This window comes from Myzus persicae, unplaced genomic scaffold (genome assembly GCF_001856785.1).
Source record: "Myzus persicae strain clone G006 unplaced genomic scaffold, MPER_G0061.0, whole genome shotgun sequence".
Taxonomy (NCBI): Eukaryota; Metazoa; Arthropoda; class Insecta; order Hemiptera; family Aphididae; genus Myzus; species Myzus persicae.
This window is the reverse complement of record NW_019102203.1, coordinates 1029757-1056830: the sequence shown is the minus strand read 5'-3', so window position 1 is coordinate 1056830 and position 27074 is coordinate 1029757. Positions and strand designations below refer to the sequence as shown.

Here is a 27074-nt window from a genome sequence, read left to right as displayed (position 1 = left end):
CAAAGTAGATAGAAACATCTCAATGGCTTTTGAACATGTGCCAAATGTAAATAGCTTCTACATGTAAAACTGACGAAACAATGTGCGTATTTGTAATGTAATGAGGATATATTCCATAAAATAGACACGTGCACATACGACATTGATCTGAATAGAAACGAAATAAGAGACGAATAATAGTATAAGGCCAGTTGAAATAATAGTAATAATAATAGTAATAACAATAATAGTAGTAAGAATAATAATAACAAGTTTCTAACCGTAACTTTTGGGAAAAGGCATCTAAGTAAATATGCTTTTCAAATCCCATAAGTAGAAAGCCTAAGGGGACAAACAAAATTTGAGTTATTGAAAAACGAGTAGGTAATAACTTATTATATTTAGGCAAACAGAAGATTTCTATGGGACTTTCGTTGTCGATTTATCGAGAACTTACTGAACTTTAAAGTACTAATATTTCAAATAAATACTTGAATAATATAGTTTGAAGTTATGGTTGATGCTATAATGTCCAATATAAATTTTGAAAATAAAAACCAAATGACTATGAAATGATTCTGTTGTCTAACTAAAATTTTTTAGTATAAAAACATATAACCAAAAGTAAAAATTATTCTAAATTTCAAACTGGTAATATTGAAATTAAAAATAATTGTAAAGTGTAATACGATTTGAACATAAATTGTATACTTGTAGTTCATCTCAAGGGAAACGCACTGTGAAATGTTTCAACTATATTGAATTACCGACTGAACTTAAGATTCATGACTCTAAAAACTAATTAGGCACGACCGTATTATCTATAGAAACGTTTAACTTCCAGTAAAAGAAAATCGTTCCTTTAATAATTGTTAGTGTTTATACGATGTAAGATATTTTTACTAAATGTAAGATAAGATTTCATTTTTTTTTTTGTATAACATTAGATCTGTTAATTTCAAATTATATTTGTGTGTTTATTCGAGTGATTATCATCAAATTACTATTAGGAAAAAATCTTAACTTGTTTGAGGTCTCTATAATTAACTGCAAAATCGATTTAAGCAACACAAAATGTACAAGATTTGTAGCAAACGAGTGTTTATATTTTAAAAGTTGTTAGATTATGAAATTGAATTGTGGCATATTTTCAATATTAACATATTTTACATATTTTCCTACTTAAGATTCTGATAATTATAATTATAATTTCTTATAATTATTTTTTTCATATAATCATCATATTATTAAGATCGGTATTATTTAGTGAAAATAAGGAATACATGTTTCAGATTGAGAATAAATTAATGTTAAATTTTAAATTTGTTTACAAAGTTTTTTTATTTTAAATCTATGTTAGTAAATTTGCATTTTATGATTTTGAATATAATATTTTATTGATTGGATAATGTTATCGGTATTTTTAAACACGAATTCGTAACCTTTTTTGTGGTATAAAAAACATCTTATCAAAACATTTCGATGAGAATTTTTACTTCAAGCTACTCAAAGACAAACACACATAATAGCCTACAGCGTTTGGACATTTCAGAGTTGTAAGTCTTCTGGAATTCAAACTTTATCATTTATTTTTATTTTAACGAAAATACCTTGTTTGTCTTCCTACTAATTTTAAAAAGGTTAATCGGCTTACTGCTTATGGACGACAAAAAAGGAATACATGCATAAAATTCACTCAGATTTTCAGATTTGATTCCTTGAAATGGACTGAATTATTTATTTATTTTTTGTAAGTGCAGCGCTGACGACTCTTTGACAAGCACACTACTTTAAATAATAATATTATATATGTATAATATAAATCAAATGTCGCACAGCGCTGTCCCCACCTGACTGCAATTATTATTATGTTATGCAAAATAAAAGAACCTAGCGGTTTCGTTAGATATTGACCTAAGGTTTTATCTTGTTTCTTGTTTATATTTGTTCAAAAGTTAATAAGCAGTTATCGCAGGTTATTATTATTAATATTATTAATCTTATTATTATTTAATCAGGTTACTGTCCAATTTTGATAGTTTAAACTTCAAAGAAACATACGTAAAATGACGACAAACGTGGCTTAAATACAACAGTGAGTTCCATTGTTTGCTCATAATCAATCTCGAATATTGACGGTGTGATTGTAAATGCGCCTAAAATCATTGTTTTCTTCCATTCAACGTCCTAAAATATACATATAACGTAAAAGATATTTTGTTAATTTTAAATTGTCTATGGACACATACAAGTGCAGGACTGGATTTAAGAATTTTAGAACTGGGATTTAGTTAGCAGTCTGTCACTGATGAATATAAACCAAAAATACATCATAATACGTACATAATTAAAGCCCAAAATAATAAAGATAATATTGCCCCCAAGGATAAATATCTGGTTTTCCTAAACTTGATCTACTTCATAATAATGTATATTTTATGTAAGTATAATAAAATAAGAAATTGCTCATTATGATCATTGTGCTAATATATTTATCAGACAAAAATAAATGTATTTAATTATTACTATGGTTTTCTTTCAAGCAGATTTTTGAAAATTTCATATTTGAATAATAATTTGTTGCTTAATGATTTTTCATACATTTATTATTTTAGTTACATGTTTTCACATTTAAACAGTTTGACATTAACATTCAACATAATTTTATAAAAATAAAAATATTCATTTCACTAAAATCTAAATAAATCTATAATAATGATATTATAATTTACATTTATCTTTTGTTTGCTCTCTTACTCTCTTTCTCTTATTGTTAGCCACCCTTTTTATTCGTATTATGCATATGTAGTTAAAAATCCAATCCATTAAATGTTGTGACGGTACATTAATTTATTATCGCAATCATATAACTTCCTATTACAATTTTTGAGTATGATTTATTTCACATAATATCGATTCATATCAGCCATTTTAATGTTTCATTTATATTTGTATACCGTGAATTGAATTAATGTAGCTATACGTTACATTATAAACTCAAGTTAATTGAGTGATTTAAATTGCTTATTTTTTTTTATACAGTATGACTTTCTAATGTTCCTCATTTAAATTTGGCGGATAAATAAATCCCATTTTAGTCGAGTGAATAATTTTGTATACATCACGGCTGAACTTCGTAAAAGCAAAGACGATATTCGACTAAGTGTATATTATATTTGACTATGCGTCAAACGTATTTACTACCACATTAATTATTCAGTATTTAAATAGAACGAGTAGTTTGATAAATAGTTTTACTTGTTTCATGGATTTCTTCACTTATAAACCCAATTACTCTTACAGCTTATCGTGTAACACTAAACTATTTACATTTTTAAACTAAATAATGCAATTCCAATACCGAATGTAATATAAAACCGTTTTAAGGAGCAAAAGCAATTTGTTCTATTATTTTAGTATAATCAACGTTTTATATTTTAAAGCTAGTATTGCAGCACTAACTGTTACAAAAAAAAAGTATCTATGTTTCAAACATCGCAAATACAATGGATACCTACTTACACCTTTTTTATACTGATATTTATTTAACAATACCAAGATTTAAATATTTGATTTATAATGTAGAATTAATGTATTTCTATATACCTATAGGTATATAATATTATATCGTCTCTTTGCCCTTTGGACATAGTTATACTTAGGTATTTGTCTAATGTTTATTGAAATGATTGTTGAAGTCGACTTTTCAAATTATAAGGTTTCATTATTTTTATAGTTGGGCTAAATATTACAAAAATAGTGTACTCACTTCAACTGGTTTTGTATACCATACGTCTTCGGGGACTAAAATAAATTTTGATGACCGTCCAACGTTTTTTATCTTGACGATTATGGTCTTACGAGCACCCATCAGACAAGCGTTGCACTCGAACAAGCAGACACTTGATGGTTTTCGAAGTGCTAATTTTTTACAGTCTGTGGTTTTCATGTCATCGTAACATTCTAAAGTATCTAGAAACACGCGAGGTGGTTCTAGTAGTTTAATTACACTTTTCATAGTACCTTTTGGTTGTGAATACAATGCGATAGTAATAGTTTTGCCAAAAGAAATTATTTTTTCAAAAATAATAATATATGTATTACACAATTTTAAAAATGTATTAAGCACTGTTGATATGCTGATTACAAATGTCTAATAAAATACGCCAGTTATCAGAATGATTTGGATAAGAATCGAAAGGCTTGGAATTAAGTCCTCAAAAGTTTTCAAATCCTCTTAAGTGTGATCATTGCACACTGAAACTCACTAATTTGTATTTAAAACTTAAATTGGTTTTATTCACTGTTTATCTTGAATATATATAAACAATGGATGTTCTTTATTTCTTTGTCATTTATAGATTAAAAAACTATCAGACCGTTTTCAATAAAAATTACCTACATCAATATATTCCTTGAGATTTGAGGAGGGCTTGTATTTTAACCCACGCAGGTCAATAAAGGGTAGCTCACACATGCATTTTGTTTCAGCTCACCAACATCGAATATTTTATTTGTTTGTTTATAGGGCTGCCGCATTATATACATATAATGTAATAGTTATTATAATTGGTTATGATTTTCTGTATTGTATTATATTTTGTCATTTAGGCTAATAAAGCTTTTGTATATACCTAAATATTAAAACCCTTCTATAAAGTACAACCATATAATTATTATCTATAATGCATATTACCTCACTGTAGTTTTTACAGATTTATCACGTACGAGTCACCCTCCACTTATTCACCCCATTGAAATAAAAAGAAAATGTTTGGTCAATATTTAGCATGCATTTACATGATAACTTTTTTAATTTGAATGACTTTTATTTAGGCGTAGTGTCAACAATTTTAGAATTAAATACATTTTGCATGGTGGTTGGGATGGGGAGACGTAATCCAAATGGCAATATTATAATATAATATTATACGTTCTAATTTAATTAAAATTTCCACTTAACAGTTCGCGTGGATAAGCAGTTTGTTTGCGGCCGTGTCAGTATTTAGCGCCTCGGGTCTTACCTATATATTATGAATAACTATTATAGGAAGCTGTCCGAAGTTACCAGTCCGAATACTTACTGCTTGTGTACCTAACGAAACTATTGACAAACTGCCGTTGTTAACGCGCTTGGTGGTGGAGAGTGGGGTGTTAAGTGCTGGGTTAGCGTGAGGTAGTTTCCGCTGTCCAATAGTGTTCGAAATAGATGCGGTATAGGCATAGTGTAGTATAGGTATATCGACGACCATTTATAACAATCTCGTCTCAGCGATCACCGTGGGACCGTGTCAAGTCCAAAACGGTTTGTTCTGCCCGCGGTTGCGATCTTCCGCCCGTTCTCCATACAGTATCACCTGCACTACCCCCCCCCCCCAAGGGTTTGTTAGTCTCGGCTCTCGTACTGCAATGCGTTTGAAACGTAAATTCTCGCTGAGCTACCCGAATCGTGGTTAAACGGTCGTATGCGTGAGCGGTTTGACCGGCACCTACCTGTAATATGCGTAAATCGTGCAAGGGCCTGCCTGGAGAAATGGCAGGATATGGTTTCAAAGCGATGCGGTCAGAAAACCACGGTTCAGACGCAAATGAAAAACAGTCGAATGTTTGTATAATATGATGATGATGTTATTAACCAATAGGTACAACCAAGTGAATAGTCTAGCTGGCCACGCGAACCCCCTTTCGTTGGGATAGAGTTTGACATGTTACGAATTCCGACGTACCTACACCAAAACTCGTTTAACGTATATGTTACGGTAAATAACGTAAAATATGGAAATTTCTTAATTTTCCCACGACTATATCGAAAATATTTTTTGTACGCCTATTTAGCACTTCACGACTTTTAACATTGACTCAACCTTTATGACTATCACTGGATGTCTTACAAAAAAACTTATTTAAATTCTTACCTGCAGTATAATATTATAATATAGGCCCTTACGTGTCTTATCGTTTACTCACAAAATGGCTTTAGAGCGACTTTTTAATTTTATGAATTTTGTATGGAGTGAGGAGGGCGGGCTTTAGGGTTTTTATAAAATCTTTTTTTAGTACAAAATGATTGGTGAAAATAAACATGGTCAATGTAGTGCGGGAGGCTATAGCCAATACCGGAGGCTACAACTCTTGGATATGAACCTATATAAATATGTTTTACATAATACAGTAGATACCTACAATACGAGTAATTTGTCGAAATGTTCTTCTTTCTGTAAATTTCGCAACTCGAAATGTCATGTGCCTTGGACATGTGAAAATAAATAGTTAATAAAAATACATGCCTACATCAATAATCGTAAATTTTTATTTTTTTAAATTATTACTAAGAATCTTCTTATGTGAATTAAAAATGGACATTCACAATATTTACCTGTAAATTACGGAAATTGTTATTTTTCGTCATTTATTGCAATGTATTAAATAAATACATCACAAGAATATTCTATTTTTTTAATCTCACCAAAAAAAACTATAAAAACAACACTTAAACAAAACATTATAATATTAAGGCTATAAAACAATAATATATACTCGCTCGCAGATTCGGAGTTATCGTTGTTTGTTGCTAAGTAAAAACATTTTCGTTTTGTTTTTATGTGTGTGTATGTGTGCGCATTGCGATAGCGGTGATTTATTTTTCCTCGGGCATAATAATATTAAAATTCATAAGTTATTTTGCAATATTAAAATAAGAGTACTGAAGCAGAGAACAGAGGTTAGTAAAAAAACGAAATATCGTCGTAGAAAATGCGTGGTTTTTAGTATATTATATTATAGGTACTCACAGTGAAGTATCGGTGACACGTTTTCAGCGCCGATGAGAATATTAATTTTTTTATTCTCCGTCGTCATTAGTGTTATCAGTTCGTATTTATCTTCCATCGACGTACATTTAAATGTTATAGTGAGTTTCGCGTTCATACCCGGTGCAAGTGGACATCTAGGCTTGTAATCGTAGTGAAATAATGATAAGTTGCTTGTTAATAATTTGAATGGTATCACTTTTTTTCCCGAATTTGTTATGATAACTCTTTTCTGAAAAAGCATTTCTTTATTAAGTATTAGGTATTATCTGAGCAACTAGTTTCTAATGGCTGGTTGTTAAAATAATATGTCAAATGAATTAATTTTAATTTTAATTTTTACTTAATACCAAGTACCTACTATAATATTTACTATATTATTGGGTATTATTAGTAAATGATAATGTTAATATAGATTCCTTTTTAGTTACAGTATTATTGTACTTATACATTAATGTATAGTTACATAAAAGATATTATGATATTTTAATATTTAAATAAAATCATTCCTCAAATTTATTTAAAAATATTAAGTAGTTAAATCAAGAAGAATTTATAATTTCAGTGAAATAATATGCTGATTTAGTTAAAAACTATTAAAGTCCTGTACTAAAAGTTGATCTCTTTCTACATTTCGCATTTATTATTTGAATGTAAGTTGGTTTCTAAGTGGTAATTCTGAAACTAAAGTTCCACAGACCGGCAACTTTTTTCTATTTATACCATTTAAGTCAAGTTTTTTCATTAATATTACTCCTTAAATTGATACTTTATAACTTCTACCGCTAACCAAAAACTTAAATAAGTTATTCATACTCAAATAATGTTATATAATTCAAACGAAAATGGCTTTTGTATACTTTTGAGAAATATTCCTAAATTATGCATTCGAAACTGAATCACAAAAAATGTTTGTATAAGCCTCTTTTTTAATGCTAATTCACATTTTGTTTATTTTATGACTTTCGGTTAAAAGTGTTATCCTATTAAAATCGTATTCAAACGCATTCATAACATTATAACCACAAACTACTTATCCAAGTAACTTCTTTACACCTTGTTAATAATTGTAACTACTGCCATATTACAGTGATTTTTCTTTGTACATTTTGTAATTAACTTTGTTTTTGTTTTTATGTTATACTTTCGCTATACAAATGTACGATTTCTATTTTACCTAAGAATGGTTTAGTACAAAATTGTATTGATGCTCTTACCTTGTAAATGCCACCAAGTATGAAACGATTAAACTTCACAATATTGGTATTTACGAACAAGTCGCTCTTCACGGTTTTATTTAAAATAGGTAATTTTCTTACTGTTTTGGGCTGACAATGTTGTATGTTCAACCTAAACAATAAATGTACTGCCAATATTTGGATAATACCTACAAATGTCTCTTTAGTTCACTAACATGCGTCGTTCTTTGTTTAGACCCAGCCTGAGCCGCCTCATTTCATGGTGTATACCGTAATCTTTTTTCTTAACAACAATATCGGCATTCGAAGCACCTAATTTAAAATTCACATGCTAACCCTGTAATAAAAGGCATTACAAAAATAAAAAAACTTAAGTACACACCTCCCTTTTGTTCGTTCTCGTCGAAGACGAACATCCGTGGACACAGAAGAGAGTAACTTTCAACGTTCCATGGCTTCAGTTCGATCCAATCACCTTTGTCACTAACCCTTAAAAGACGCTCTTGCACTTCCATCACGTCTTTTTCCGCACACCGGATGTCTTCAATCAACGACAAATGCTCTTTGAGTTCCTACAATGCATTCATGCCGTTTAACTGTTCAGCCAATTATAACTTTTTTGTGAGTAGTTTTTTTTATTCGTACTATGGTTATTAATTCAATTCCCTTAGTATTTTATCACAATACATTTCTGTCAGTAATATTATGTATCTAATATACATTTATACACTATGTCCAGTATGTTATGTATGCATGTTTTATTTCACGTATTTACTTACCAGTGAGTTAAATAGTTTTTTCTTATTCCCGGGAAGTTCACGACACAAATAATCTCTAAATGCGTCATTTACAACATGACCGACGTCGTGAATTGTTAGAGGTTCGACGATAAGTGGAACTCCATACTCTAATTTTGATGGTTTCCCTTTAATAATTTTGAAAACGGAAATATTAACTCATTATAAACACTGACTGAGAACATGAAAAAGAAAATGTCGGGGCTAGGAATAGGTGGCCGAGACAACCTGCCGAGGTATAACATTGTTTCAAAAAATAAAAAGAGATTAAATATTCGAATTTTTACTTGTAAATAACTTAACAACATAACCTTACTTTAACTAGTTTAACATAACCTTTACAAATGTTAAATTGGTTTAAATCAAAATATCAGAAAACTAAGAACGTAAGCAAGATTAATATTTGATTAACAAAAATTTTACTTTAACTGTTATTCTCATATAACGAGAAAATGTTAATTTTAAAATTAATTGGTACGGGTGTTCAGTAATATATTTTAAAATTTTTATAATTTTATAATTGATTCTTACAATGAACACAGATTCAAATTATATATGCTCATATTTCATGTCAACGTTCTATTTATTATGTTTTAGTATTGTACTCAATGCGCGGGCTTATAATAAATTATATAATTGTTTGTCAATTTACGAAACCTACCTGATGTTTTTTTCCAGATATGTACGTCCGTCCATTTTTCTTCTTGCGAAGAGTTTAATGTTTTAATAATTTTTTCAACCATAACTATTTTAATGATAAACATATATTATATTTTACAATATTTCCATCAACCTTTTACGATATAATATAATATTTTCACCTGACATTTGTTGTTTGTGTGTATTCAAAGTTGTTACGTACGCTTTCAGTTCTGGTACGCCTCTCAATGAATTCGCAGCACTCTCTTTGACATCTGAATATAATCAAAATAACAGTCATTGAGTCAGTCATTCGTTAAAATCTTTTAAATGTAAAAAAAAGTCACCATTTGAAATCGTATCCAACACCAAACTTTGATCCATGTCTTGTTGACGTTTATCAGATGCTTTTGAATTGATTTTTTTCTAAAATAAATAGTAATAATAATAATAATAATAATAATGATAATAATAGAAAGTTTCAAATAAACTTTCTACGGCCAAAAATCGAACACTGTTTATGTTTACCTTCATGTTTAATGGGCATCAGTTGGAAAACAACTGAGAGAAGTAAAAACCAATTTATTGGCGTAAATAGGTACAAAAAAAATTATTTTGTGTAAAAAAACTGTCAAAAAAAAAAAATAAAAATATCACACTACCAGGGTTACGCCACGTGATGGGTTTTTATTAGATTAGCCAATTATTAGAGTTGTTGAACACTACCTGTTCGTTGTACAATGAAACATGCAAAATGTGTTGTAGTCATTTATAATGTTACAGTAGTAAAATTCAAATGTAAGTTAATGAAAATATTAACTTGAGTTAGGTAGTTAAGTTAATTCAACAGCTTCAAGTTATAACCTATGAGTTAAAAGTTAACAGATAATATATTTAGTTCTAAAAAATTTGAATGTTAATGCGGAGATAAAATATATGAATTTAACTCAGTTAAAAATAAGTTGAGTGATTTATGAAATTATGTGAGAATTAATGTAATTACCATCTGGGTCACAGTCATAGATACGTGCAAATAATAACTAAACATTTTGCTAAAAATGTTTCCTACTGTTTCTTATTATTGTACTCTAGCGTTAGTGGTCCAGGCTTCAGGGTAGTATTTGCTAGTTTATAGGATATAACTTGATGTAATTGTGTCAACTAAATTATCAAACTAATGAACTCAAATTTGTTTACTTTTATTTAAAATCATTGTACACAGCGTGATTAGACGAAACATTAATTAATTAAATTTAACTACAGTATAGAAATGGCTAAATGTGACATCAAAGGGACCACGTAATCCGGTCACGTTAACAGATGTACGAAACGATACAAACAAACATAGAAAATTCAGTTGGGGCTTAAGACTTGTGCGTATTCACCGATAGTGTTAACCGATGACATACTAAATTACCTACAACTTACACAAATTTAACATGACGTATGATTTAACGAATTAACTGAATAATCGTTCAAAACTTAATGGATACCTTATTGTCCTTATTTGGCTTATTCTATTATAGGTTATAAAGTCAGTAAGAAAATTAACTAATAATTCGAAAGTAGAACATTTTAGTTTTTTTTAACTTTTTATTACTACATAATCGGCGAGTTAATAGCTATTAGTGCTTCTATTCATTTGCGGCTGGTTTCGTTTAACTTATTTAGTATAGTTTATTTAATGACAATAACAATATTGTTTATATTTTTGTTTCTCATCGAATTCTGGCGCATTACGCACTTTACGTTGTGTATTTGTTTATATACCTACGACCCGTAATCCGGCATAGGACTGCAGGTACAAGTTGATTAGGTGCTGTTGTTTTCTCGTCGTTTCTCTGAATTCGGGTATAATAATATAATATACAACTCGGAGAACCACATACATCATACCCCCTCCCCCCGGTCACCGTCATTCACACAATATTATAATGTTCTATTATTATTCCCATCGGACCAATACTACCTATATGAAGTATACACTATTGTGTGTGCGCCTGAGCCATACGGGGGTTTCATGTTGTCACCATAATTTGTTTCTGCTTATTATTTTACACACGTTTCCGATTGTCTTTGGAGATTATATTTTCCCGGACTCATTCCTTCGGCCCTCTCTATAATAATAATAATAATAATAATAATAATAATAATAATAATATGGTATATGACTTAATTCGTTTTGACGGAATTGCGCGAGGAGTCTGTGCCCATTCAGTGTGATCAATTTTAGGAATGGGTCACATTGGTTTCTCTGACAGTGCTCGATTTGTGCACCGATCAGAATTAGGGCTCTTGTACTCTATATTGTTAAAAAAGAATCGGAAAGAAACGACAAACAAAGCATGTCGATCAGTAGTTATTATACTCGCTTAGATTCGTAGTCGACAAAAATGAATGACGTGTCGACCCATCCTCAGGCAGCTCGATTTGTGTACGGATGAAAATTATAAAAAAAAGGAATTTCCCGAGTGGTCCCGAAAAGACCCTTATTTAATATCCCAAGTGCGTCCGGAATAAGGTATCACCTGAGAGAAAACCAAGAAAAAAATTTTTTTTGGAGTAGTCCGAATCCTTCCCAGTTAATTTAAGTTACCCAGCGTGGACCACGAGGAGGTTATTATTATTTATTTTATTAACTTAATTTACTCAATACACATTCTAAGTTTGGGTGAGTGTATTAATTGTTATAGTTTTTTTCATTACTTATCTATTATTCAACTTAACATTTTTGATAATTTACCAACACGTGTAACTTGTCTATTGTTATGGCCCTACTTCATACATCAGTTCACTACTCACGTATTGACCTTTAAATGAGTTGTAGTCGTGCTCTATTATCATCGAAGTTAAAATAAAACGTGGTTTCCTCACCATTGCCGCAGACACTATTGTAAATATTGCTTTTATAATTTATTGTATACTTATGAATTGTAGGTAAAATCATTATAGTCGAACGTCAGTTCTGTTTTTTAAAAGTCCTTGGCTGCTGACCAAACGATACACTTGGGCTATTCAATATAATTTGGAGATAAGATTAGAAACGTTTTGTAAACATTATTATAAAGTTACTCACTTGGAATATCACGATAAAAAAATGTTTTTGGTCGGACGACCACGACGATTTATTTTCTATTTACAATAACCCATTGTTTTACAAAATATAAATATTTAGGTAACGTGTTCAAATTCGAGCTAGGGGGTCGGAAACTAGGATTTTTCCGGAAACCGGACCACCCGACTTGGGGGACTCGTGGTCTTGGAAAAAATAAATATTAATAACGTTACTATGTACATACATATGGCGAAATCCTATGGTTCGACAATCGTCACGCAGCGGTCCAAGTCACATTCCGTATTCTCATCAGCACGAGCGACACCATTATATTAATATAATAATATTATATTATGTATTACGACAGCTTGTGGGTGCGTGCAGGGCTTAAGCTGTCCAACACTCTGCGGCACACACGCCACCGACGCCGGCGCGTCGTATCGATTCGACATTAACGCGTGGCGGCAGCGGCAAAACCTTCTTGGCCCGAAACGCAAACACGGTTTTTACATTTGCCACCATTACCGGCAGTAATACGCGTCACCGTACTTAGCCCCCGCCGAACACCGGACGCCAACAACCCCCCATATGCCACCCCAGCTCACCCCTCCCCCGACGAGGTGGCTTTTGTGAGCGTCCGGACCGGTAACCGATTACCACTCGCTAACCGCGCCCCGTGCTAACACTCCGGTTAATATATCCGGACGACGGGGAAAATGTGTGGTTGGGCTTAATTCATTTCTCAGCCTTGTAGTGTAGTTATTGTAGTGCTTACGCGTATCATCCGGTAAAAATGGCGTGAAATTAAACCGGCGAATACGTCGAGAGTCGCGGCGGAATGAATTTATTAGATAGTAATTATTAATTAATAGTAATATTATTACCTAAAAAATAATTATGAGCAGTGTAGGTGATTGTCTACAGCTAACACTATCGCTCGTATAATATATTATATTATTACACTCTCCGTTTGATTTATTTAGAGCTAGGTTATCGTAATAAAATAAAATTAAGTGTCATTGTGATGGTAGGAATTGTTAATCAGTCATCTTTTATTCCTCTTCCTTTTTTATGGACTACCATCTTTAGAATAACATTTGACAACTCAGGAACCATTTCAAGTTTAGATTTAAATTCATCACTTAAGCCTTAAAAGAGGTTTGTACTTAGTGAGTTTTGAGCATAGGTGAGCATTGGTTTCATATATGGGCGTGGTAAATATAATTGGCTGTTGAGCACTTTTATTTTTAATTTAAGCCGTGGACCACAAGTCAGTTGTTAAACGAAGGTAATGTTTGCTTTCCGAAGAGGTTGGGATTGTGTAAGGGCAGAGAGTTGGGTCTATTTAACGTAAACGGAAATATATATTAATATATGCAGGTTTATCTGGGTTTATTTTGATTCGCCACTCTGACCACCAGCTGTGTCTTGCTGTGAATTCAATTTAACATGCGATTAGATTTTTTTCTCGTAAATATTAATGATGTAACGAACTTTAAGACTTATGTGATTATAAACTTAGGATTGTATTGTTTGCTTATAGGTACTTGGGTATACGTATGCTAACTAACATATTTTATGTGATCACATTATATTTGAGACTTAGATGTATCCATCTATATGATAGTGCAAAACGTTAATATAATAATATTGTCTATTAAACATGTTTATTAAACATTTTAAGACGTTAAACGTAAGATCCAAGTGTTTTGAGATAAGTCAATACCGTTTCCTCACAATTCGATCCTCAGCAGATAATCATATTTACTATTTTTTACCGTAATGATAGTACCGCCATAGTACCGACTGTGAATACGCTCTTATATGTTTTTTCATAGACTCGTTTTTGCTATGACATCATCGTCATTGAAATTAATATTTTTGCCGACAGATACGGTGCGGAGGGAAAGTGTGTTACGAAACGTTTCGGCATTTTCAGTGTTTAAAAAGAAGCTTAAGTATTATACGGAGTGGTGTAGTCGGTTTCCTTTAGTTATTCAAATCCACACATTATACAAATACGACAACGGATCCACATTATTATACCAAGCGACTTATCGTTTGTTTAGTGACGCGAAGTTGAGGATTTTTTTCTTTAGCTCTGCCGACGTCGCCGTCACTGCACTGAGCCCCGACGATATCCAAAACAGTTTTCGCGTCTTTATTTAAATTTGACGATTTTAAACGTCGATTATAATTTGTAATACATTTATTTGCCGAATTCACATTTTGGTGAACGTCAAGTTGGATTATGCAGATCGTTTGAAGATCGTAACATGTTAATCAGCTTCTATTTTGTATACCTATAAGAATACGTTCCTACATATACTAGTGTGTTTAACATACGGCGGTTAACTGCAGTAGAGTATTATGTTCATGACCTTAAATTGTACTTTTGCAGTCTCGTCATACTAATCCCCAGTGGTCGTTTACCGTTTCGTCCACCAAACTGTATGAAGAATGATTTTACGTGTGCATTACCAACGACGAACTTGTGAGACTTGCACAACTCTTAATTAATGTTGTCCAGCTATAATACCTCTTATTTCCGGCTATTATTCTTGTATTCTATTATATATAATGGCTTGTAAGTGTATTAAACATAAGACGGTTAACTGCTGCAGTGGGTTCGTGACCTTTTATTTTACTTAAATGGTCATCATATTAACACAAACTGGTCATTTACAGTTTCATTCATGAGCATGTAGAAATAATGGTTTCTCGGGCTTTACCGACAATTCTGACTAGCCCAACTTTTAATAAATATTGACTCAATACCTCTTATTCTAAGTTTGTATCATGGTATTCTACGTGTTTACTCTTTTCTGACATTAAGACAATATTGTACATTAAAAACTCATTGCATGAAACGATTTCAGTTACCTATTGGATCGGCACATACAGTTATTTATAAATTCAAATGCAAGACACGATGGATGTAATTTCAAAACAAATTTCGATTAATGAAACTTACTACTGTGAGCTGGAACATTTTACTAGAAAGTCGAGCTTTGAAGTAACCCACTGGGTAATCAAAAATCTCTCTTGTAACTTTCTTTCTAATCTTCTCTTCCAGAGGAATCAAATAGGACGTTCCCGTGGGATGTCTGTGCTGCTATTAGGGCACTATAAATATGTTGTATAAATAAAGTAGTTTATATGAGAAAATTGTGTGTTTATCAGTGAACAACGTAATAATATATTCTTTTTTATGAACGGTATTATATTTTGTTTATGTTAAATTGCTCATGTTTGACCAATTTTTCTTTTCAGTAAAAAATAATTATCAAACACCTTCTACTTTTTGGTACATTCATATCAACTCTTGAAACTTTAATACGAACAATTCAAGGCGCGGAACAAAAATATGTAAACGCAATAAAATATTACGGTACCTATAAAAAATTGTCTGCGTTATATTTTATTTTTTGTTTTGTTGCTACATAAAGGCGAAGGGTTGAAAATAAAATAAATAATTTATGTGCATTTTCATTTTCGTCCTGGTCTATTTAATTCATTGATTTTTTCTTTTATGTTAAATTCGTAATACGAAAACGGCGTACAGAGTTCAACTAAATAGACTCATTTATTATCACGAAATCAAATTTTATACTCTTAACTCTTAAGATTACAAAAAAAAAAAACATTTTGTGCTGATTAATAATTTTTTCATAAATAATGCATACTGTTATGCTCGGTTTTGTATAACCTCTCTTATACCACAACCCTGACAACCCTCGTATATAAAACACTGCAGACACCGATGTCAGTCCAATCGTGCATGGTTGATTTTAATTAAATCGCTTCGAAAATCTTTTTAAGTGGATTCATACTTCTATACCATAATATAGGAAAGGTACAGGAAATTCCCAGAAAATATCATACCGTACAAAGAATAATAATTAATACACTTGACGTGTGATACAGACGTGTGATCATCGGCGGAGCTAATGTAACCAGCACGAAGCGCACTCGAGGGGCGTACCCATTATAATAATACTGCAGGCGCGGTACAGCATCACGTCATCTAAGGGGGGGGGGGAAATTAATTATCAAGTAATAAGTCACGTTTCAGTTTGTGATCTCTTTGAACGGAAATGTCGTACACATTTCAATGCCTGTTCGTGCGAACTGTTGGAGACGAAAAGTGAATTGCGCCGCAAGAGAGAAAAAATAATTTCCTAAAATTGTATTAGTAACAACAATGTAACTTATTTTCGGGTCTATAGCTGCTCTGCAATAATATTAACTAAGGTACCCGCGCAATACAACACGATAATATTATAACAAAACGCATCATTATTATCGGGTACTGTCAATTATTTACCCCGTCACTCCGTGCATATAGGCATGTACACAATATCGCCCACGTTTTATATTATAGAATTACACGAATAAATTGAGTTAACGGCGGTCGCTGGAGCCGCGGCAGTATATAATACCGTAATACCGTCTCGAAATAATTAAAGGCTACAGCAGGGAGGTGCCCATTATCGCGCGCGCGAATTGTTAATAACACCCGACAACGCCGCCGCCGCACGAACGTTACTTAAAATTAATTTTTGCTAGAGTGGGTACCGACACGTCGTCATAATATTATATTGCGAGTACCCAATAGACCGCGGCGAGACCCTACACCATCCGGGGCGTTTTCCGTTATACACTACTGTAGTTAACCGACGTCTCGGTAAATCGCGTGATTTGTGTGCGACTAAACTCTAACCGATTTGAATTATTATTATTATTATGATCGCGCAAACGTTTCACCGTCCGTTATCCGCCTTCACTCGTGTGCCGATTGTTTCACCCCGCTCAGATAGTTTTATTAGTGTTACGCGGACCACAACCACGGTATAAGATCTTAAACGGTCGTCTCGAGTGGCGATTCTGTAATGATATCACGGTTGCTTATATTGTTATATTATTTTGTTTGTGTTGCGATTTGTTTACGAGGCCAATGGTGTTTCGATGTCTAATGTTATATAATTTATGAACGTGAAAGAAATATATTGTAATTATTATGAGACGGTGGTAAACGAAAATATTATGACTATAAAACCAATAAATATATTATTATGATAATAATATTATCACGTATTTATATCGATTCGATAAAATTGCAGTTTACGCGGTTCGCGAGGAGTGTAACAAGCGGCCCTTCGCGAAGCATTTCATTTAATACTATATCATTAACCCCCCGATTTCCTACTTCGGCTTCTTGTTTGTAAACATACGTCACGTCGGTCAATAAAACGATAATACTTTATTCATAATGGACTTTTATTTGTTCATTTGCCGGCAATAAGAGTGGTACATTTATTCCAAGTCTCGATTATTGGTATCTATATCGCGGGCCATAATGTAATAAAATGATAAAAAATGATTTAATCGACTACTTATCATAATAGAGACAAATTTTTATTTTTCAGCGAAAATATTTCTTTGCCGAACGCCGTCGGCTTTTTGAAATATTACTTAACTTCTTTAGTAGTTATATATAGGTAATATATTACGATGGAATATTATATTATATAATTTTCATTTTTTTCCAACGTTTTCGTTTGTTACTTTCCTACCTGGGAGTAGCACGAGATTGAACAAACTTATTTGAAAAATAATAAAAGAGAGTTGACAGGCATAATATAAAGTAACTACACCCTAACCCTTCGGTGAATATCTGATGTCTCTTATTATGACTGATGGACCAGCTGATATCCCTTTCTCAGACTTGACGCATAATAAATATTATATACCTACCTATAGTTTAATAATATATATATACGTATTATTAGCGTCGCATGGGAAACCATCGCACGGAAAAATGTAAAGGTGAAGAAAAACATCACAAGAACAGTGTATACGATACCCATTTAAGGGTGTAGAACTGTTGATGAAGTATAAAAAAAACTTTTGAAAAAATAACTAAGTTACGATTAATTTCCGTCAAGTCTCTCTTATTGGCAAGGATAACCACGCGTGACTATAATAGGTGGTGTGCGTCTTCCGAGCACATAAATATTTATTCGATATTATATATATATATATACATACATAGGATAATATATCTATGTACATGGACTTCGTATCGGAAAAACGGAACCATATTCAGGGCTCCGAGCCATAAAAAATCAGATCGCTGCTCTCGAGATTGTTTTTTGAGTACTCAGCCCTTTTTATTTTACTTCTCCTCTGGTTTTTTCTCTCTTTTTTATTATTATCTCGACCGCGACAGACCTGTCGGTCGAAATCACTCGATCGGCCGATTGCGCTTCGAACGTTACAATATGTTAGCTTAACGGGGCACAGATGGCGTCGGAAAAACCGTAAACTACCCAATTGGCGAGTTCTCGAGCCATCTGCGCCTTGCTCTCGCCAACCCGTCAAGAGGGCTTGGGTGGGTGGTAGGATTTCAGAGGACCGGGCAGAAAAGGCGTCAAGTTTTATATTATTATCGAGTTTCCGACGGTATAATATGCAAAACATCGGTTATTGCCCTTGCACACACACACATACATACATCCCCTCCCCTCACTTCGTCCTTCATACTACCGTGCCTATTTCTCCGCGAATGTTGCGCCAGCGCCTTTATACGTCAACGTTATATTATTCTTGATGCTTCAGAGAAAACATAATAACAACAATATCACACAATATTACCACACATATAGTACACTATTTGTATATTATATGCTGGAGTGTACAAATTACAAAATATTCGGATGCATAGAGAAGTTAGGAATTATTTTATTTTTCCAAACTGCCGTAAAATAATTTTATTAAGACGACCAAACGAGAGAGGTCCTTATAGCATCAGCACAGCTATAAAACATGGTTTTCTGCACGAACTATTGAAACATACCAATATAGACATGCACTGCACGTATATTATGACAAAAGAACATAATATATAATATAATATTTTTATGGAGAATTGCCCACTCCCGTCGAAGTGTTTCCCAGGACTTCATTCGTAAAAAAGCTTTTCAGTGATTGTACATAATACGGTTTCAGTCGTTTTGGTCGTCTAATGCCTTTGGAACGGTCGAACGGTCACGAGTACTCGAAATCGTCTGCAGCTTTTCTGTCTCACACGGTATACGGATAGGTACCACGGTGAATAGTAAATTATTGTTCTTTTTAAACCTGTGTAATGGTCCGGAGGGTGACGTTTCGACATCGTTCCACGACTAGACATTAATTGACTTGCTGTTTAACTCGGCCACGTGGTTTTGCACCGTTACACTCCCAAATTGGTTTGATATTGGCGATGTACAGAACACTTTCGTTTGTTTATCCCCATCATTATGGGACTGTCGTCCAACACTAACCGATTTTGTTGAAACTTTTTTTTAATCTCATGGCATGTTATATAAGCTCCTAGTTTAAACGAGAGACTCGACTACATTCCAGCTGATAATTTTTTGAATATTTATGAATATAATTAACTGTGAATTTCTAATAAACTTTAATCATCCGAATAAAAAAATGTCCACTACATAATAACTCGATAATCGGATCGTAAGTACCAACGGATAGTAATGCTTATTTATTATTTATGTCGAGATAATAATAGCGGTACAAAAATAACGATCTGTTAAAATTTTTCTCAGTACGACTTGCACTTTCATGGTTCAAGTCACTGTACTGCGGTAAAATTGTTATAAGGAGAAAAACCGACACAATATTTTTCTATTGTTAAAATTAACGATTTCATTGTTCAATTGCCGGACTGGATACAGTTAGAGCGGGTGTTGGGTAATTGTCTCGCTTCACTCACCTCGGCGAATGAAAGTGGAAAATATTGTGATAGTAAATCTACAAGCAATAATACATTGTTTTATTACAAAAACTGTTTGGAAGATAATACTTTCGGCTAACACCTGCGTGGTAGTGGGGATACCAATGCTGTTAGCTAAAAAAATGTTCGACGGCCCTCAGTAGTTTTTTTTTACACTTTTTAAAACTAAATACATCGATAATATCGGAATCGAGAATTTCCTTTAAAAGTAATGTTCACACATGATTTGTGATATATAATATGCCAAATAATGCAATTTCATTGGATCATTTTTCTTCTTCAAATATTGGTATTTAAAATTGAAAATTACTAACTGCACAAAATATAATACTAAAAAATCAAATTAAATGATGTGTTTATTGAATAAAAACTAATTTTTCAAATCTTGATATTGATAATAATTATGGTTATGTGCTAGAAATAAGTTAATGTTAAAAGGTACTTTCTTTCAGCGTGTAATAGAATATAATTGCTCAACTAGTATGAGTATTAAAATTATTGGCATTATTAACTTAATACATTTTTTATTTTAAAGAATTTTATTTCTTTTATAAATCATTTATTTGTACATATATATATATCCTAAATCATATTTGTTTTACATATTGTCATAATATAAAATTATGATAGCATCTGTCCTTCATGTATTATTTGAAATCATTGTAAGAAAATATTGAAAAACCAAATTGAGTTCCACTATTACAGTATCCAAATAATCATTACTCCGTTTTGTTTTAGGTTACTAAACACAAGTTTTGAATACCTAATAAATAACCTGTTTCGTCCGTCCGTTAGTTATCAGTAGGTAGATATAGTAACGATTGTCGATAGCAAGATATTTATTTATTGTCCATAGTTGTAAGTTTGCTACACATCAATTTTAAATGGAACTATAGTTTATTGCGTTGTGTTAATATAAGTTTAGGAACTGGGAATTTAGTATGCTTGCAAAGTGTAAATTGTATTTTAAATTCGTTTTTGTAACTTAGGCTCATAATTATTTTGTAACTGCCGCATTTGGTTTTAAATCTGCTTAAGTTTATGTTTCAAAAATGTTTTCTTATTATACTCTATTTTGAGAATTAAAATTTCGCTACGGCTCATAAACATCCCTTCACAGTATACTTAATTTTTTGCTTATCCATAAGATACATTTACCCGCTTAATCCTTTTATGAAATTTCCCACTACTTCACTATTTTGTCATCTTATTCCCCCACTCGTCCTCCCTTTGAACATTAACTAAGATAACGCCAGGGACAGATCTATCCTTCATCCTTTTCTTCCATACCGTATATATTCCACTGGGCATCTATAAATCTCAGTCCCAACCGTACTTAGTAATCGTTTTTCGCAGTGCAGAAAGCCCAAATTATACTCTCCGTGACACCTTTCCATTCTGTGTAATCCCGTTGAATTGTATTAATTTTGTGTTTTACTATGCCCACCGTGTTTTACCCTTTCCGCGGTTTGCGACGTCCACTCAACGACCGTTATTTTTGACTTGATATTAATTATGCATACAATATTCTAGTGAATTGTGTTTTGTTTATAAAGTCAATAACTCCTATTATAGGTGTACATTTAATTACATTATATTTTTATTTTAAAGTAAAAAAATATGATAAAATATAGGTAGTTACCATACGTTAAAACAAATAACAAAATACTTTTACTATATTAATCTTTACGTCCAAATGCTCAATTGTTGACATTTCTAGAATAGGATTTTACACGTAAAAATGTACTATGTATCACAATAATATCACCCATTGTAGTTTAGTACGTATAAGGCCATTGGGTTATTTCAGAATAGTATAAATAAATTAGACACTTTTTAAATTTATCTTTGCTACCTGCTATTTTGTTTTTTATTTCATCCTCCCAAACCCAAGAAAACAGCAGAATGAATTTAATATTGAAATGGTCCCAAGGCTATTATTAATTCTAAAACATTTACTGATTTGTTGTTGCCGTTGTATAATATGAATTCTTTTGATATTTTATAATAGAATTTAGGTTTTTCAATCCCGTCACATTTATTTATCAAAACCGAATAATTTTCGTAGTGATGTAGTTAGAGAACCACATATTATTATACAACAATAGTTAATAATCAAATACATTTTTATAGATGTTGAATCACTCGCCTTATTGCGTCTCTATTATTTTTATAACATTTATAAATCGCTTTCAGTATTTGGTATTTTTTTATAAATACTGATATTTTTCTACAGAAATTGATCATCGGCATAAAACAAAAAAAATAAAATGAAAATGCTGAACTTCGCGTTTTTCATCGAATTTTTTTCCCATACGGATTGCCGATGAATACATAAAAATTTAACGACGTGTAGCGATCAGAATAACCTTTAAGCCGGTAAAATTATTTCCGCTGCATTAGAATTTATTACGGACAAATCGAATATAAGCTGAGCGCGTTTGATATTGAAACATTTTCTACATGACTGAGCCGATTGTGCATGGCAATTTCCACTGCAGACTCGTCCTGTAAGATAGAATCAAAAGACCGAATAGCGATTATTATTATCCGTTTTTTCTCGTTCCATGTTGATATACCATTATAATATACGTGTATATAATACTAACCGTTAGTTTTTATTTATTTATTTTTTTACATACATTTTCCCCATAAATAATCTTATACGGTAATAAAATATAAAGTGTAGTTTTATAAATTGTATGTTATCCTTGGACTCGGCCTTCGCAGTGACGTGCCCGGGTAATTACTCACCCCCGTCTACTTCTAAACATCTGATAAATTATTTTCCGTATTTTGCACATGACGCGGGTCATTCTATCTTCTTATCAAGAAGATAGGAACAACAATAAAAATGAAACGATCGCGATATTATCAACATTGTTATGCGAATAATCACATGCAAAACTTTGTTTGTAGTTTGGAAAAAATTAACGTCACACCCACGCCTATTTTATGAACAAATATTATCATACTTGGACGATAATATAAAAACACCATAACTTTGAGAACTATGGCCGTTATTTGCATGTTAGTATAATTTAATTATTAAGATTTCCAACTGCTACTTTGGGGTGTACGGTTTTTATTTTTTTAATACGAGAAAACTTAAATAATATTTATATTGTGACGGTATACTATGATTAGTAAACAAAATCATACGACAATAAAAGAAAACGTACATTATTTAACGCATAAAATATCAATTCATTTTGAAGTGCTTATACTTATCTACAACATATATTATTTTTTATACGTATTAATATTATACTCTGTGGCCTAAGCTCCCTTTCAATAATCCCAAGATCTTTGACTGTTATTTAAGTAGCTTTAATGTATGTCATTAGAATTTGATGTTTATGTAAAACATTTCGAAAGTAGCATTATTTTTTCTAACACGGCGTTATGTGTAGGCAAATTAGGTACACCTCGTCGTCACTTTAGTTCTACAGTTCTACTGTTATTTTTAATGCATTTCCCTTTTGGACATAATTGTATGATTACACGTATTTTATGCAAAGTAATTCACCAAAATATACTCACTACTTTTATTTGTCAATAATGCAATTATTCGAATTCTGGTTTTCGTATTTTTTTATGGTGCTTAGACCATACACGATTTAGATTTCAAATACTAAGATTTTGATTAACAATTCATTCTAAAAACGGTGGCATTCATTGAAAAAAAATTAGTTTGTATTTAATGGTTTTAATATCTGTTTGAAAATTCTTAAAATTAGTTTTAATAATTAGATAGTTAAAAGGGTAAACAGAACGTGATCATACTTCCTGAATTACCAAGCACATAAAAAAAAACCACTGCAGATCTGGCTTGTATCTGTATTAAAGCACAGTGTTTGAGTCCAACCGACCATAATGTATAGACGTATGGTAATAATAGTAATATTAATAATTATAATATACATCAAATGACTTTTTTTAATGCACACACAGTTATTTTTTATGACTCTAATGAAAACTTACTGGTTTCTGTTTCGATTTTCATCAATATTAGCCATTATATAAACCATAAAAGTTTCATACCATGTATACATATATGCCCATCAATTAGTTTTAAATCATCATTATAGGTAGTATGATGCGTAAAATTCATCTAACTTTGCCGCTAATTTATAAGTTATGATGAAAATCTTTTGGTCGAGTTTTGGTCGTTAAATATGTTTACGAGTAGAACCAATAAACCGAAAGTTTAGGAGTAATAAAAGAAAATAGTTGTTTAAACTTTGTTCGGAATACCCGTTTTTGACAATGAATTCATTACTCGCAACAACCAACATCACTTGGCGTGCAGTATATAGTAGATACTGCATCACCATTTATAATATGAAAACGCACTTGTGCAGTAAGAGGGAAATTATTAATTTTAGTCACATTAAGATTCGATTTTTTATCAACATTGCTTAACACGATTGTGTCCGATTTCGATGTATTTTACACAAGTTTTATTCAGCGTTGTAACTAAATATAGCAATATCATGCTTATAAAACATATTTAGATGTAGTTTTGTCATAATTTACAACAGATAAAATATAGTTATGAAAGTCACAAATTTTTTTCTATAAATCTTATGAATTGTCGTTAAAAAAATATTTATATCATTCTTGTAAAATATATTCAAAAATTAAACTGCGGAAAACAGTATTTGCGATTAGTATACATTCGCAACAACTGCTGTCAATACAATAATAAATCGTATTTCAACTAACCGGAAAAATAAATTTTTTATAATGACACCATGTCGCATAATCCATTACCATTGACCGATATTTTATTATGCCGCAGTTATAGAAGTTTTTAAAATCTCGTTAACAATGAATTCCTGTAAATACAAAAATAATAGTTTTTATTTAAATGATATACCCTCTTTGCGAGTACTTTTGTTCGTAAATCAAAAACTTTTTAGTTCGGTATGACATTTTAACATAATAATATTATACTCCACAAATGGGTTTATTCCTTGTTTAGTATTTTATTTTTATTTCATATAACAAAATTCTATTTTCACACTTCAAATATATATATTATACGTATAATATTGCTGATCTAGTAAAATAATACTTAAACATTTTTTTACACTCCACATATTCCCGGTTATATGAAATTGAAACGTATGCTTAAAAGTTACAACATGTAAAATCAAATCAAAATTGTAAATTTTTTTAAACTAAATACCTATAAAAAACAAATGAAAATTTTAGCATATGCATGGATTAATTTAGATGTTAACCAATTGTTAAAATAATTCTATAGCCGTATCGTTATAAATTTCTTCTAATTAGCTGTAAAACGCACCTGTTTTTTTTGTGAAAACAATCTATTCCAGTCTAAAATATATTGCCAGTAATTGATCCCAAAGTAAGGACGCTGTTCATTGTAATCGTTACTAAAACAACCTTGGTATAATACTTTTCCTGAAACATTCGAGTAAAATTATATTGAATTTATAAACCGGTATAATAGGCATAAGCAAAATACCGTTGAGTGCGACAAAATATTATGTCACATTAAAAAAAATTCTTCGAATATTATAAGCTTTTTGATCATTTTCTAACAATACCAGCTATATGTAAAATGCACATAAATACATTTGTTCCAGAATCGTGGGTCATCACTGTCATCTATAGTCTCGACTATTCTGTTAGGATACCAAAGTTACTACGCTTATTCACTTTGCTTGTGCTGTTTTATTATCATTTAACTACGCCGAGAAATTGTAGAAATTTGGGTCATTACGAAGAGATGCGTTAAGCTTGAGACATGTGACGTCAGATGCGTTCCGAGGGACAGGAAAATTGCCGAAGTCGACGTGACGAAAACGCGCCCACATCAAATTTACTTCGGATTAACTTGAAAACGCCTTGTAACTCGTAACTGTATTATAATAATATGCATTTCATTATGGTGCATGAGAGTGTGCCAGTGTCGTATGGTCATGAGAATATTTCAAATGCACGAGTGTGCAACGTGTTAGTCTAAATCGTTTTAGACGGATAAGCTCATAGTAGTAGTAATCATTGTTATTAGTTTGGTCTACGAATGCTAGGTGCCAATGAATGGATTCTTAATGGCGTCAAACGCTCGTATTTCATGTGAAATTGTTGTTGTTATAATAGGTGCAAAACGGTTAAATTTTCTTTGGTATACCTAATTAATAATATTGTATTGCAATATGAATTCGAAAAAGTCGATATTCGAAATCCACTATTAATAATATGCTACGAGTCACTACTCGATACATTATTATTACGCAAGACAAGGCTGTTGCTCTGTGAAAAAGTCAAGAGTTAAGCGTACAACAGATTTCATACAATCGTGTAAAATAAAAATATCATAAGTATATACCACGATAAAATGAAAATATTTTGAATCTCCCCCACAATTAATATAATTAACTTATATTGATAGTTCGTTTGTTTTTATTGCTGAATAATAGTATTGAAACTGTGTTTGTGGCACAAACGAATTTCATATATCGTTATTATTTAATGAGGCAATTTGAAATCCAACAGTGAAAACTCAAAATAATTATTTTTAATTAGAACAACATATTATTATTTTCAAATGAACTTAGCTGCAGTTGTAATGGTGTATATTTTAATTTAATTAAACGATCGTTATTTTTAATGTTTACGGGAGAGGAAAATGTATAATATAATGAAATTCGAACAATAGACTTTTATAATATAACATAGCATATGGTGTAATGGTAAATAGTTCGTGCGATCGACCATCAGTTTCAAAGCACATTTTTGTTTTTGTTTTATACAACGCGCGTT

The 27074-nt window shown here is 31.6% G+C and overlaps 2 protein-coding genes across 3 annotated transcripts in view; one reads left to right on the top strand and one right to left on the bottom strand.

Moving 5' to 3' along the window:
- LOC111031556 overlaps positions 1-9957 on the bottom strand; it is a 36128-nt gene extending 26171 nt beyond the window's left edge. The window contains 10 exon segments of the mRNA XM_022311559.1: positions 2041-2166; positions 3749-3951; positions 6771-7020; positions 8006-8138; positions 8203-8299; positions 8370-8559; positions 8767-8942; positions 9606-9698; positions 9771-9849; positions 9952-9957. Of these exon segments, the coding sequence (XP_022167251.1) occupies positions 2041-2166; positions 3749-3951; positions 6771-7020; positions 8006-8138; positions 8203-8299; positions 8370-8559; positions 8767-8942; positions 9606-9698; positions 9771-9849; positions 9952-9957 (1353 nt within the window).
- The window catches only part of LOC111031545 (TWiK family of potassium channels protein 18-like), a 106845-nt gene that overhangs the window by 44430 nt on the left and 35341 nt on the right, over positions 1-27074 (top strand). The gene's annotated exons all lie outside the window — the stretch shown is intronic.